The 13,555-nt window shown below is 64.1% G+C and overlaps 3 protein-coding genes across 8 annotated transcripts; 1 reads left to right on the top strand and 2 right to left on the bottom strand.

Moving 5' to 3' along the window:
- Positions 1-2,419: 2,419 nt before the first annotated feature.
- RDH8 (retinol dehydrogenase 8) lies at positions 2,420-4,969 on the bottom strand. The gene is made up of 6 exons (XM_003213923.3): positions 4,731-4,969; positions 4,496-4,657; positions 3,878-4,057; positions 3,713-3,806; positions 3,461-3,644; positions 2,420-2,792 (listed from the first exon to the last, which is right to left on the bottom strand). Exons 1-6 carry the CDS (start codon positions 4,825-4,827, stop codon positions 2,553-2,555), a joined length of 957 nt encoding a protein of 318 aa, XP_003213971.1. The 5' UTR covers positions 4,828-4,969; the 3' UTR covers positions 2,420-2,552.
- Positions 4,970-5,102: 133 nt separating this feature from the next.
- GRB7 (growth factor receptor bound protein 7) lies at positions 5,103-10,785 on the bottom strand. Of its 6 annotated transcripts, none has more exons than XM_085211245.1 (15): positions 10,657-10,785; positions 8,581-8,725; positions 8,357-8,501; positions 8,120-8,276; positions 7,900-8,021; positions 7,745-7,822; positions 7,339-7,476; positions 7,154-7,264; positions 6,933-7,031; positions 6,640-6,720; positions 6,439-6,555; positions 6,301-6,358; positions 6,109-6,196; positions 5,797-5,890; positions 5,103-5,713 (listed from the first exon to the last, which is right to left on the bottom strand). In XM_085211245.1, the coding sequence occupies exons 1-15, from the start codon at positions 10,700-10,702 to the stop codon at positions 5,567-5,569; spliced, it is 1,626 nt and encodes a 541-aa protein (XP_085067371.1). In that variant the 5' UTR covers positions 10,703-10,785; the 3' UTR covers positions 5,103-5,566. The 6 variants fall into 6 exon arrangements, with proteins under 6 accessions (XP_085067371.1, XP_085067370.1, XP_085067372.1 ...); XM_085211244.1 differs by having other exon boundaries at positions 6,301-6,361; positions 6,439-6,552; XM_085211246.1 differs by having other exon boundaries at positions 6,439-6,552.
- An 848-nt stretch (positions 10,786-11,633) lies between these two features.
- MIEN1 (migration and invasion enhancer 1) lies at positions 11,634-13,434 on the top strand. The gene is made up of 4 exons (XM_085211258.1): positions 11,634-11,817; positions 11,977-12,074; positions 12,447-12,523; positions 12,630-13,434. Exons 1-4 carry the CDS (start codon positions 11,699-11,701, stop codon positions 12,711-12,713), a joined length of 378 nt encoding a protein of 125 aa, XP_085067384.1. The 5' UTR covers positions 11,634-11,698; the 3' UTR covers positions 12,714-13,434.
- Positions 13,435-13,555: the final 121 nt, after the last annotated feature.

The raw sequence follows: 13,555 nt of genomic DNA, 5'->3' as shown, positions 1-13,555 counted from the left end.
CACGTGTACCATTTCTCTGCCGTGTCCGGGAAAGCTGGAGAAAACATGACACTGAACCAGACTGAGCAGAGTGTGGGCAGCCGGGGTCACTTTGCCTTGCATGTCCCACAGCCCTGGGGGTGTCTCTACCTCGGCTCCTCCCTACAGAAGTGCTGCTTTGATGCATCAAAACCCCCCTGCCCACACCCAAAGGCCCTTAGAAGCCCCAGACGTTCAGTTGGTGTTATGACAGAGATCCCTATCGCCCGCTGTGCTGCAGTGGTGATAGAGCAGAGGGGAACTCGTTTCCCCCATTGTGTTGAAACTCACTCTGTGGTGCATGAAACGTCCCCTCCGGCTGTGGGGCTGTGTCCAGGAGGTGAGTGGGGCCACAGCACCTCATCCTGTGGATCTTTGCTCTCCAGTGTCTCCCCGGCACCCGCTGTGACCTGCCCAGCTCCCCAGAGCCATGGGGAAATGGGGTGTGAGCCCAGCCCTGTGTTGTCTCCGGGGTGAAGCCACGTGCACAGTGCCATGGTGGGGGCAGTGGGTACACGTCCTGCCCCGTGCCCCCATCGCTGCCAGCAGGGTTATATCTGGCCCCGCATTTGCATTGCGGCGAGCCGGCGCACCTGGGCCACCAGTGCAGCCCTCGGGGGAGTGAGGGCACCGGGGGATGGAGGGGCTGGCAATTGTCACACGTGGGGACAGGAAAGTCCCTGCAGGCGCTTGTTTATAGCAGAGCTGTTCCCCCTGGGGCGCAGCCTGCACCCGGGGAGCTCAGGCAGGATGAGGAAGATGCTCCTTAGCTGTGACTTTGTCTCCCCGGTGCTGCACCCCACGGCATCTCCCCATCTCCCCTTCCTGCTGCTTGGTTCCCCCTTCCTACAGCAGCCGGAGGAGAAGCCAACAGACCCCCCAGCTCCACAGCATCGGGGCTGATCCATCCCCCTGCCCTGAGGAGCAGCCTCACTGCTGCTTCTGTCAGGCTGGGGGCATCGTGGGGGTCCCGCCTCCCCCCGCCCCATTCCTCATGGTTGTGGCTCTGTGCTGGGGGCCCCCCCTTGCTGCTCCCTGGGGCTGGGTGCAGCCCCCCCCGTCTCTGCCCCCTGGAGCGGAGAAAGTTAGTCAAATCTTCAGAAACCGCAGCGGGGGGGGGGCTGTGTCTGCATTGCAGGCTTTGATGTCACCCCTGCACGTCCCACAGGTGCTGCTCAGTTGCCATAGCCACGGGGGGGTGGGGGGGGCCGTTGTCCCCATGGCCGCTTTGTCATTAACTTGTGCAAGATGGGAGGGGAATCGTGCAAAAATATTTCCTTCTCCATCCTGTACCCAAAGCACCCAGAGCCAATGGGGGTGGGGAAGCGACGTGTGTGGCACGGGCAAGGGCAAGGTGCTGGGGCATGGAGCACAGTGTTGGTGCAAGGGGTGCAGTGTTGGTGCAAGGGGTGCAGTGTTGGTGCAAGGGGTGCAGTGTTGGTGCATGGGGTGCAGTGTTGGTGCATGGGGTGCAGTGTTGGTGCATGGGGTGCAGTGTTGGGAGCGTGGGGTGCAGTGTTGGGGCATGGTGTCAGTGCTGCAGCTGCCATCAACTTCTCATGCATGGGATGGAGGTCCTGGAGCCGGGCTGGGGGGCTTCACTGTGGGCCCTGCAGCCGTGCCACCTGTGCATCCCTGCAGCAGGAAGTGCAGTGGGAGCCAGGAAGGTTTCTGAGAAGCGGTGCTGACCTGTGCCGGGCCTCCCTGTGGTTTCCCCCTGCTCTCACCTCCTGGCACAGTCACGCCACATGCTCATGCACCGGTGCACAGCTCAGGAGGGGCAGCTCTGCCTGCTCCCCCCCACCAGCACCCCTCTGGGAGCCCCCGGGTGATGTGGTGTGCTGGGATCCCCTGGCACATCAAGCAGCCCCTGCTCCTGGCACTTGGTTTGTATCTGTCCTGCACCCACTGCACACATGCACGCAGCACTCATCCTTCTGTGCACTCTGCGTTCAGACTTCACCACGCACTCCCCACTAACCCCTGCACCGTGCACCCACCCTGCGTCCATGTTCACCCTGTGCACCCAGCTCCCATCTCTACACCAAAGCTCCCGCACCAGTGCTGCAGCTGATCCAGCAGTGCCCTGTGGCCCCTCCGTGCTGCCCTGGTGTTGCGGGGGGGACACGCGTTACCGACCAACTCTGTGTATTGCCAGCCGGATGCATTGCTGACCCGCTGCGTTGCTGCGAACCCGGTGCATTGCTAACCCGGTCCATTTCCAGCCTCACACCAGAGGCTCGGAGAAGGATGCTGGGGGGGGCCGTGGCACTGTGTGCCCACGGATGGAGGAGCCAAGAGGGGGGTGCAGCTGACAGCCCTTCCCAGCCCTGTCACGGCCGCTGCGCTCTCGGAGGAAGCCGCTGCTCTCTTTCACCCGGCGCTGTTAAAAATACCGCTCCCGATTTTAATACCGCTGCTATTTCGGGTGCTACTTCGGGCTGGGAGCAGGAAGTGAAACCACACGGCTCCCGGCCCTGCTTGCCCCTCGCAGCCCCCTGGGCCACCTCTGGCCGAATCCAGGCTAAACGGGTCTATTTGAAGCCCAGCAGCCGGGCGCCCGCCTTCACCTTCTGGGCCTTCCAGCGCAGCAGGCGGATGGCGCGCAGCCCGAGCCGCAGCACGGCGCCGTATTTGAACACCAGTTTGTAGAAGGCCTCGGTCATGAGTGCACCGCTGGGGTCGGCGTGCTTCAGCGCTGCCATCGGTGTGTACGCCGCGTTGGTTTGGTGCCGGAAGGGCGGCCGGGCCGCCTCGATCACCCGCAGCGTGTGCTGCACGTGAGGACGTCACGGTCGCCTTCCCATCCCCACCTCCATCCCATCATCTCCATCCCATCATCTCCATCCCATCATCTCCAGTCCATCATCTCCATCCCCATCCTCATTTCCGTACCGTTCACATTCTCATCCCCATTCTATTCCCACTCTCATCCGCATCATCTCCATCCTATCCCCATCCCATTTCCACCAAGTTTCCACCACCATTCCACTCCACCACATCCCCATTCCCATCCAATTCCCATCCACATCTCTACACCATTTCCCCATCCTCATCCCCATCATTTACAGCCCCACCCTATCACCATTCCTTTCCCACCCAAATTTCCATCCCATCACCATCCCATACCCATTTCCTTCCCATCTCCACCTCCATGCTCTCCCTATCCTCTTCCCATCCCCACACAAATTTCCATTCCAATTCCCATTCCAACCCCATCCCCATCCATCCTCACCACATTCCCATCCCATCCCATCCCATCCCATCCCATCCCATCCCCATCCCCATCCCTATCCCCATTCCCATCCCACTTTGGGGGTTTTGGGGAGCAGGAGGAAGGAGTCAACACAGGAGATGCCAGCACCACCCAATTGCTACTCCTCATTAGTGCTAATTGATCTCTCCTGTATCCTCCCATCCCACCCTGCAGCTCCACCATCACCTCTGCAATGTCCTCAGGGCTCTGTCCCAGGCTGGCGAAGACATCCCTGGAGTTCCGCAGGTAGAGGTCGGTGAAGATGGCAGCAGTCTCAGGGTCGGTCTGTGAGTAGTCGGCGCGCTCAGCCTCCTCGTAGACCTTGGCCTCAAACTCAGTGGTCACCGGCCCCGGCTCCACCAGGCTGATGCTGCAGGGTGGGATTCTGAGGATGACGGTGGCTGAGCCCCACCCCCATCCCCCTGGCCCCACACTCACGCCACATTGAAGCGCAGTGCCTGCACCACCAGGCTCTCACAGAAGCCCTCCACGGCGAACTTGGAGGCGGCGTAGACGTCGTTGAAGACGATGCCTGGGCAAGGAGTGGCAGTTGGGGGTCCAGTGCAGGATGGGGACCCCCCCCTGAGCCCTGTCCCCCCATACCCTGCAGCCCCATCACGCTGCTGATGACCACGATATGGCCGCTGCGGCGACGCTTCATGTCTGGCAAAACCTCCTTCACCAGGCGCACCAGCCCAAAGAAATTGGTGTCCATCAGCCCCTGCATGGCCGCCAGGCTCTGGCACTCCAGCGGCCCAATCATCCCCACGCCGGCGTTGCTGACTGTGGAGTGCAAGGGGGGTAAGGGCAAGCTGGGGTCCCCGGCACCCTTGGTATGGGGGGTTCCCAACATGGGGCCTTGGCACAGAGCTGTAGGATGGAGGGTCCCCAGGAAATGGGGATCTTTGGCACAAAAGGACTGTGGTGTGCCTAGCGTGGAGGGTCTCCAGTGCATAGGGCACTGCTGGCCCAGGGCTCTGGTGCATAGGGTGGCCCTGGCGTGGAGGGTCCCCAGTGCCACATGGGAGGTGGGTCCTCAGCATGGAATGTCCCCAGTGTGGAGTAAATAACCCACATGCAGAATTCTCCTGGTGCATGGGGTGACCCCAGCACGGCATGTCCCTGGTGCAGGATGTCCCCAGTATGGGGTGTCCCCGGTGCATTGAGCAGCCCGGGCTCCATGCATGGGGTGCTGCAGGGCCACACAGAGATGTGGCTCACCCAGGACATCGACGCGGCGCCCGGGGATGCTGTCAAGACAGGAGCGGATGGACGCCTCATCACACACATCCAACTGCTTCACCTCCAGCGTCCGGCCCAGCGCTGACCCTGCCGCCTCCACCAGCGCTCCACTGCGGGACATGTTCCTCACCGTAGCGATGACTGAGGGGGGCACAGGAGGGATCAGCCCCCCGTCCTCCCTATCCACACCAGTGGGACCCCCTGCTCTGCTCACCTCGGAAGCGGCGCTGCTTGTCCCGTGCCAGGCGCACCGCCAGCGCCAACCCGATGCCGGATGAGCACCCGGTGATCAGCACGGTGCGGGGAGCCATGGCCACGGCCTCACCACCCACCCCATGGCTTTAATAGCTGCTGGCCCCCAAATCCCAGCCCTAATCCCCCCTCCCTGCTAATCCTCCCCGGCTCTGGGATTTGCGGGGCCGCGTGGCTGAGCTGCACGTGATGCACAGAGGGACCTTTGTGTGGCACTGGGGGGGCACTGCAGGGACGTGGTGGTGCGGGGGAGCTGCTGCCATGCAATGGGGCTGACCCCCTGCACCCCCCCGCCAGGTACGAGGATGGCTTTGGAAAGGGGAGAAACGGGAGCTCTGAAAAAATAATGTTTATTCTCACTTTGTATAAAACACATCACAGTTCGACTGGCCTTGGGGGGGCATGGGGAGGTGTGGTGGGGACCCCAAGCCCCGCATCCTCCTGATGGGGAAGGGAGCATCTCCACGAGCCCCCTGGAGATGGGGGTGAGGGGTCTGCAGCCATGACCCCGTGAGAATGGAGGGGCTGGTGCTGGGGGGGACAAAGTGCAAGAGTGTGAGGGGCCACAGCAGCAGGGTGTGGGGTGAGCCCCCTCGTCCCTGCGCTCACTGCTGCGAGCGGTGCCCTTGTGTGCTGGCAGGGCTGCGCTGTGCCGTGTTGGCTGTGCTGAGCTGTGCCAGTGCTGCTGCATGGCGCTGAGCTGTGCCAACCTGTGCCAGCAATGCCGTGCCAAGCTGTGCCAATTTCTGCCGGCAATGCCATGCTGAGCTGAGCCAAGCCGTGCCGGCAGCGCCAGGCTCATAGGGCCACGCAGGTGCAGTAGTGCCGCAGCTTGCAGGGCAGGATGCCACGGTTGATCTGGTGGAACTCCACGAGCTGGATGAGGTCAGCAAAGCGGGTCTGTCCGTCGTCCATGGTGAAGTAGAGCCGCCCCTCCTCCTCGCTCTGCCAGGCAGGTGAGCATCAGGCCTGGCTGTCCTCGTCCACCCCCCCACCCCCCATACCCTCCCCGCAGCCACGGCACTCACTGGCAGGATGAGATAGTGCTTGACTTTCTGCAGGTGGCACAGGGACAGCACGAAGCCCTTGGGGTTGCGCTGGCTCTCCCGCACCAGGAACACGCTGCGAGCCCCAGAGCAGAGTCACCCCAAAGCCCCGAGGGGCCATGTGTGACCCCAATGTCCCCCTCCACCTTGCGATTCTATCCCCCCATCCCCCGGGCTCCAGGACCTCCCTGTACCCCCTATGAGCCCTTTATGAACTGTGGGACCCCATGACTCCCAGCGGCCGTGTGCACCCCAGGAATCCCTGAACCCCTCTACGACCCCCCTGTTCCGTACCCATCCACCAGCCCCTGACGGCCGATGAGCTGCTGGGTGTCCTCCCGCGAGATGCGCCCGTGGAACCATGGCTGGGTGCGGTGGATGGCTGCAGGGAGAGGAGAGGGTCATCAGGAGGGGACCCCCACCCACTCTGGGCAGGAACCCCTGAGCTGGGGGTCTCCACGCTCCTGCCCTACAGGCATTGCTCACCAGCACTGAGCGGGGAGCTCTGGCAGGCAGCAGGCAGGCTGTACCGGTGTGTCGTCTTCTTCTGGCCGTGCAAAGCAAGCAGCAGAGTGAGTGCACACTGAGGGGGGGTCCCACTCCCAGCCTGTGCCCCCCACTCACCCTCCAGGCCTGCGCCTCCTCCAGCACTGCTGTCAGCACCTCGCTGGGGTTCTCAATCACCCGCCCTGTGCACCCTGAGAAATCCATGGCCACCAGCGCGCTGTCTGACACACTCTGCTGTGGGGACAGTGACAGCGAGCTGGGGGGGCGGGGGGCACCCCGTGGATCAGGGCTGCACCTGGAGGGGTGGGGGGCACTCACCAGTGGCGTGGGGGTGATCCAGGGGTGCTGGCTCAGGCGCGCCTGTGCTTGCTGGTAGTTGCGGTAGAGCTGCATGCCATACTGGGGGTGCCCCAGGGGGGCATGGCGGTGTGAGTATCCCTTAGTGTCTCCCCAGTGCCTCCCAGTACACTTCAGCATCCCCCAGTCTCACCCCCTGCCCTCCCAGCACCCCACCAGCACCCCTCTAACATCCCTCAGCATCCCACCGGCTTCTCTTCAGCATCACTCTGGTACCCCCCACTCCCCCCCATTGCCCTCCAGCTGGGGCTCACCTTGAAGAGGCGGAATGCTGCTATCCAACAGGTCCGACTCTGCTCATCCTCACTGCAGAGCAGCTTCAGGCCCTTCACCCCACTGCGCACCTTGTAGGGCTGTGGGGCAAAGCCAGATCCATCACAGAGCAGTCCCTCCCCCAAAGCCCCCAAGTCCCTGTCACCCTTCAGTGAGCAAAGACCCTGTGCAGAGCTGGGTAGGGTGCCCAGAAGGGACGCACCTTGATGCAGAACCCAAACTCGGTGGGTGTCCCATAGTGCTTCTTGCCCTGTGTCACGTAGTAGATGTTGGACTCGGTGAGGTCGGCGAAGTACTGCAGGTGCCGGGGGTCCTGGGGCCGGGGAGGGGGCATCAGGGGCTGCCCCCACTGCCTCTGGGCTCGGGGTGCCCTTGGCTGCACCTCACCTTGGACGTGCCCTTAGTGGAGTAGTAGAGCCCCGAGCGGCGCAGGGAGAAGTAGAAACGCTTCCAGACCTTGCGACTGGCCTCGCGCAGCTGCAGGAAGCCCTGCACCTCGGGGCAGCTCCCAGAGTTCAGGAAGTTCTGGGGGGGAGACAGGGGCTGAGGGGCGGCCAGGCACAGCAGGGCCTCATGGCATGGATCAATCCCCATGGCACAGTTGGGTCCCAGTGTCACGTTTGGGTCCCCGTGGCGCTGTAAAGTACCCATGGAGTGACCGAGTCCCCATGGCATTGTAAAGTACCCATGGCACCATTCGTTCCCTTTGTCATGGTTGGGTCCCCATGGCACCATTGGGTCTCCATGTCTTTGTTGAGTCCTCACGGAGCCTCTGAGCCCAGCGCCATCATACCTGGATGAGCTCCGAGTGCGCCATGCTCTTATTTGCCTCCAGACAACTGGACACCATCACCTCGGGGAAGAGGGACTGCTGGGGGGAACAGGTGGGTCAGGGGACGCCTGTGGCTCTCCATGGGGTGAAGGGGCCCTGTAGTGTGGCTCACATACCGTGTTGCTCTTGAAGAGCTCATACTTGGCGAAGTTCTTGCGGAAGACAAAGCGGCTGTCAGCACCCAGGGGCCACATGCTCTGCACCTCCACCACCGACTCGTGGTCCTCCAGGCAGCGCTCTGTGGGGACAGGGGCTCAGCGGGGGTTGTACCACGCCATGCCATGCCATGCCATGCCATGCCATGCCATGCCATGCCATGCCATGCCGTGAACTCACCCAGTGCCAGGTACTGGTGCAGCTCCACCAGGGCCCAGCTGTGGTCGTGCAGAGCATGCGTCCTCTGCACCAGCATCTCGCAGAGCTGCCGTGCTGTTGTGCCTGCTGACACCTCCAGTGAGCGGCACGACCCATCCTCACTGAACACCTTCACCAGCTGTGGGACCACAGTGGGTCAGGGCCCCGTTATCCTGCAGGAGTTCCCAGGAGCCCCCAGACCCACCACCGAGCACTCACGTGGCAGGCGCCTTCACGGGGGGGTCCCTGCCCGCCGGGGGGGCTGCTGAGGATTGGTGAGTTGGAAGGGCTGCAGAGCTCAGGGAAGGGGTTGGGGATGTTGGGCAGTGATGAGGCACGCGGCTCCTCCTCTGACAGCGGCCGGCTGCGAGCAGAGATAGGCTGAGTCCCCTGTCTGCCCCCCAGCCCACCCCACACCGCAGGGCTGAGCCCCTCGCACCCACCTGGTGCTGTGGATGAAGAGGGGCTGCGAGCGGCGCAGGTCGGTGGCAGGCGGCCCCTCGCCCACGTCCCCCTCCTGCTCCACGCTGCCCACCCCGGGGGGGTCCCGGACGCAGCTCTGCTGGGCCCCCCCCTCCATGGCATCATCTGAAGGGCAGAGAATGGGGGCTGCAGCAGGATCCCACCCAGCAGCACCCCAGTGGGGTTTCACTGATGCTAAGATGAGTGGTGTGAGTCAGCGTGGGGGTGACTCAGCACTGCTCCACCTGCCCCCCCCGGCGCCCCTGGCTCCTGCCCACCCCCAGGGGGCTGCGTGCTGCCGGTACTGCCATCCTCAGCCCAAAGATTTGGCACTGCAGTGAAGAGCGCAGCTCCATATGAGACAATGGAGAATCTCCCACGCCTCCATTTCCGATGCGGGAAGCGCTCCAGTGCTCCAGCATCACCAGTGGGAGATCGGCGGTGCCAAGGTGGTGGGTGAGGGGGCTGAACCGAGGCAAACTGGGGCAAATTGGGCTGAAACCAGCCAAGCGGGCTGAACCGGGCTGGGCTGAGACACGCTGGGCTGAAGTGAGCCAAGCTGGGATGTGCCAAGCTGGGCTGCGCCGTGTTGTGCCGGGATGAACTGTGCCATGTTGTGCCGGGATGAGCCGCGCCGTGAGCGCCGCGCCGGCACAACCGTCATCACGGCGCGGTATGGCCCAGCCCAGCCACCTCCTCGGGTCCGGCCAAACCAGTTCTGGAGGCCGCTCCCAGCTCCACCTCACCGTGCTGGCATCCGTGCCGCGCCGGGGCCGGGGGCGAGGAGACGGAGACCGCCGTGGGAACGGCCCCCCGCCGCGCCGTGCCGCCCTCGCCCACGGCTCCGCGCCCGCTGCCAGCACCCACGCATGCAGGGGACACGGCGGTGCTCCAGGGGACCCCGCGTGGCTCGGCACGGATCGACATGGCCTGGCATGGCGCGGCACAGATCGGCATGGCCTGGCATGGCGCGGCACACGCTGCCCAGGACAAGCAGGAGCAAGCAAAGCCCGGCGCAGCAGTGCGGCCGCCTGGCACGCGGCACACGTAACACACGCGTGTGTGGCACCGTGCTGTGCTGCTGGCACTCGGGGTTAATCATTCACCCGCGGCCGCTCCATCCCCACTTCCCGATGGCGATGTTGTGAGATCCAAGTCCACGGCCGGGTGGGCACCGGGGCCCTGCCCGCGTGGTGCCACAGCACCATGGCACTGAGATGTACAGGGCCACCACCATCCCCATCCCTGTCCCTGTCCCATCCACATCATTATCCCAGCCTCAGCCCCATCCCACTGCTCTCTCCCCTCATCCCAAAACCCTGCCAGCTCTGCGTGCTGTGGGCTTGGTGTCCTGCCTAGTTCTCAAAGTGGAGACACAAAGGGGATAACAAAGGTGTTGGGGGTGGGTGGGTGTGGATGGGGACCCCACAGAGCCCCACCTCCACCAGCTCCTCACCGTGGCCTCAGGTTACCCTGACCCAGTGGCTGTGGCAAGGTGGTGACAGCAATGGGGGACATGGAGTGTCCCTGGGGTCTGGGACAAAGGAGGGCCTTGGGGCTATGGGGTGGGGGGGAGCAGGGCCACCGGGGTTAATGGACACAGGGCTGTGGGGCAGGGATCACCACACTGTATCCTATAGGGCCAACAGAGTCAAGGATTGGTTCCGGTGGCCACTACAATTATGGAACAGCGACGTTCCTGGGGCCATTGGTTTTAAGGGATGGGGTCTGAGGGCCACCGGGGTTAAAGGGACAGGATCCCAGGCCACCAGGAGGAAAAGGTGGGATCCAAGGGCCACCAGCGTTATAGGGCACAGTTCCCAGGCCCACCAGGGTTATGGAATGGGGTTAGAGGGTCACCAAGGCTATAGGGACGGGCTGGCTGGGTGCCGGTGCCGTAGAACTGGGATTCCTGTGGCTGCGGGGCGTTGGTGGCAAAGGAGGAAGAAGAGGAGCCGGGAGGAAGACGGGAGGAAAAGGGCCGGGATGGGGGGGAGATGGGAGCAGCACTTGGTGGTCTCACAGCACAGGGACCCCCACCCTAACCCCGCTCCTACCTGCAGCGCTCGCCGCTTCCTGCCGCCCTCCCGCCGGACCGGGCATTCCTGTTTTTCCCCAGCTTTATCTACCTGCGCCAGCGCCCGCCCCCGCCTGACATCACAGCACCGGGGCGGCCGCGGCCCCACAACGGCCCCACGATGGCCCCCACCCCGCGGTGGGACCACCCCAGCTTTGGTCCCGGAGGGGATGGGGAGTTTCCCACAGTGCACTGGGGTGACCCCGAGGCCGGCCAAGATGTGGGGCAGAGGTGGGTGGGATGCAGGATGGGGGGATGCCTTCCCGCCTCTGCCCCACAGGGCGGCCAGCCAAGGTGTGGGGCGGGACCCTCTCAGTGGGAACCGTGTGTGGGGGGCTGGAGTGGGGATGGGGGTCCCCAGCGGCATCTGCGGGGGTCTCCTGGGTGATATGTGAGGCACACATGGCTGGAGATGCATGGAGGGTGCCCATGGGTCTCCATGGGGGATGTGGGGTCCCCGTGGGTCCCGGGGGTGTCCCCGTGGGTTGGGGGGCCTCCCTCATAGGAGGCACAGGGGGATCCCTGGAGGGTGCTGGGGGTCCCCTAGGGTCATTGAGTCTCCAGAGGGGGGTCCCCACGGGGTATCCCTCCACGGAGGATCCCGAGGGCGCCGTGGGGGTCCCGTGAGGCTCCTGTGGGGCTGCGGGCTGTGGGTCACACCGTGGGGGTCCCATGGTGAGGAGGTCAGCGGGGGTCCCACAGGTGCAGTGCAGGCTCTGTGGTTCTGTGCACATCCCCCGTGGGCCTGTGGAGCTCCCGGAGGGTCTCTGTGTCCCCAGGGGGGTTTCTCTGTATCCCCTCGAGGTCTCTCTGTGCCCCTACGGGTCTCTGCGTGTTCCTACGCGGCCCCTCTGCGTCCCCACGCTCCGCAGGGGTCAGCGGCATGTCTCGGTGCTATATGTTCCTCCCACCAGCAGAGGGCAGTAGCGCGGAAGGAGCGGAGCAGACGAGAGGACGGTGCAGAGCGGCCGGAAGCTCTGTGTCACGTGGCGGCACCCGGAAGCGGCGGCAGGAGGGCGGCCATGAGCAGCAGCGGCGGCGGCAACGGAGCGGCGGCCGCTGGGACCGAGACCGAGGCCGGTGACGGTTTTGTTTCCGGTTCCGGTTCGGAGCGGCGGGTCCACATCATGGTGGAGTACTGGTGAGGGTCCCACCGCTTCAGGGGGGGCACGGAGAGGCCCTGAGAGGCTGCGGCGGCGGCGGTGCTGGGAGGGGACGAAAGAGCGCGGGGAGCTGCGGGCGGGATGCGGGGCTGCGGGGCGGGGAGCGGCGCAGCTTTTGGCTTCAATCCCACCCGCAGCGAGCCCTGCGGCTTCGGGGCCACCTACGAGGAGCTGGCGAGCGCCGTGCGGGAGGAATACCCCGACATCGAGATCGAGTCCCGCCTGGGGGGCACCGGTGAGCTCCGGGGCGGGGGGCTGAGGGGTCTCCGGGGCGGCTTTGGATGTTCCTATGGGAGCATGGGTGTTTCTCATGAGGAAAGGTGTCTGTGTGTTTTTCCCCTCCCTGGTGCTGCGCTGGGTCTCAGCCCCATCTGCTGGGGGGTGCTGGGACTGAGCCCGTTACAACCTCGCACAGAGGTGGGAGGGGGGTTGGGGGGGGTTGAACCTCACTCCCTGAGCGCTGGAGGCGGTGGGGTGACCTCAGCCCCATATCTGTTCCCCCCGGGATCCCCCCAGCCCCATCCTGCTGCGAGTGGTGGTTTGGGGCAGTGGAGATGGGAGTGGGGGGTGGGGGGGGGCACAGCTTATGGCTCCCTCTGTTTACAAGGCGCCTTTGAGATTGAGATCAACGGGCAGCTGATCTTCTCCAAGCTGGAGAACGGAGGCTTTCCCTACGAGAAGGACGTGAGTACCCAGCCTGGTGCCCCCCGGGCTTTGTTGGGGGGTTGGGGGCTCAGCAGTGTGGGGCAACTGAGAGCCACACGTGTGCCCCCCCCCCCCATCCCCACAGCTGATCGAAGCGATCCGCAGAGCCAGGAATGGGGAACCGCTGGAGAAGATCACCAACAGCCGCCCCCCCTGCGTCATCCTGTAGCCCTGCGCCTGGTGGGGGTCTCCTGTCCCCTCAACACCCCGTGCTTTGCTGCTCCCCGTTAACTTCCTGCACCCCTGGGGACGTTGGAGGAATGCGGGAGCATAAGGAGGGGAGCTGCCATGGTGCTGGTGTCACTGGTCCAGCTCTGCCCATCCCCTGAGGCCGTGTCCACACCACACGTGGGCTGTAACCGTGGCACTTACCTGCCTGCTCCCCTCCTGCCCGTCCCTCCAGCAGCAGCACAGAGGGGCTCATTCTCAGCCCCTGGGGGGGTTTGGGGCACTGCACAGCCCCACTGCCCCCTGACCTGTGAGGCCAGTGAACGCCCAGCCCAACCTGACCGTCAGAGGGGACGCGGCAGCTTCACAGCTCCCAAAAGTTTATGCAGAGGAACGTAAACTTGAGTGTGGTTCGTTAATGATTACAGCTTCTCTGATCACTGTTTAAACAGGTACGAGGGCAGCAGGGACTGGCTGGCCATGGGAACCCCTGCTTGGCTCTATCCCCACAGCCCCGGGGTTCGTTTAACGGCCATGAGCTTCTCCTGTTGCCCTGTTCCCAGGCTCCTGGCTCTCACCCTCCCCACGTAATGACTCTGCCCTTTGCCACAGGGCAGCTGAGCCCAGGGCAGTGTGGCCGAGCCAAGGTGGCCGTCCCCTATTTATTATGTACTGTCTGTAAGCCCCACGATCCAGTGCCGAATAAAGGATGGAGGAAAACATTGCTCCTCTTCCCCTGTGTCCCTGGAGAGATCCACGGGCAGTGAAAGCAGGACTAGGTCAGCTCCCTGCTGCCCTGTTCTTCTGTTCTTGGCTGCAGCCCAACAGGATCGGGGCTTTCCC

The sequence above is a fragment of the Meleagris gallopavo genome, chromosome 29 (genome assembly GCF_905368555.1).
Source record: "Meleagris gallopavo chromosome 29, MGAL_WU_HG_1.1, whole genome shotgun sequence".
In the NCBI taxonomy this organism is placed as follows: domain Eukaryota; kingdom Metazoa; phylum Chordata; class Aves; order Galliformes; family Phasianidae; genus Meleagris; species Meleagris gallopavo.
Note: the sequence above shows the minus strand (reverse complement) of the source record. Positions and strands in the feature narration are given on the sequence as shown.

Bases quoted from the DNA above. Each gene is read 5' to 3' on its own strand.
- RDH8 (XM_003213923.3), bottom strand. From the start codon at position 4,827: ATGGCTCCCCGCACCGTGCTGATCACCGGGTGCTCATCCGGCATCGGG. The intron at 4,058-4,495 runs GTGAGCCACATC...TGCACTCCACAG, and splicing joins GCGCCGCGTCGATGTCCTGG to TCAGCAACGCCGGCGTGGGG. The intron at 2,793-3,460 runs GTGATGGTGGAG...CCTCACGTGCAG, and splicing joins GCCCTGAGGACATTGCAGAG to CACACGCTGCGGGTGATCGA.
- GRB7 (XM_010724591.4), bottom strand. From the start codon at position 10,702: ATGCCCGGTCCGGCGGGAGGGCGGCAGGAAGCGGCGAGCGCTGCAG. The intron at 8,502-8,580 runs GTGGGTGCGAGG...CTCTGCTCGCAG, and splicing joins CTCTTCATCCACAGCACCAG to CCGGCCGCTGTCAGAGGAGG. The intron at 6,721-6,932 runs GTGAGCCCCAGC...GGGCACCCCCAG, and splicing joins CAGCATTCCGCCTCTTCAAG to TATGGCATGCAGCTCTACCG.
- MIEN1 (XM_085211258.1), top strand. From the start codon at position 11,699: ATGAGCAGCAGCGGCGGCGGCAACGGAGCGGCGGCCGCTGGGACCGAG. The intron at 12,075-12,446 runs GTGAGCTCCGGG...TCTGTTTACAAG, and splicing joins GTCCCGCCTGGGGGGCACCG to GCGCCTTTGAGATTGAGATC. The intron at 12,524-12,629 runs GTGAGTACCCAG...CCATCCCCACAG, and splicing joins GCTTTCCCTACGAGAAGGAC to CTGATCGAAGCGATCCGCAG.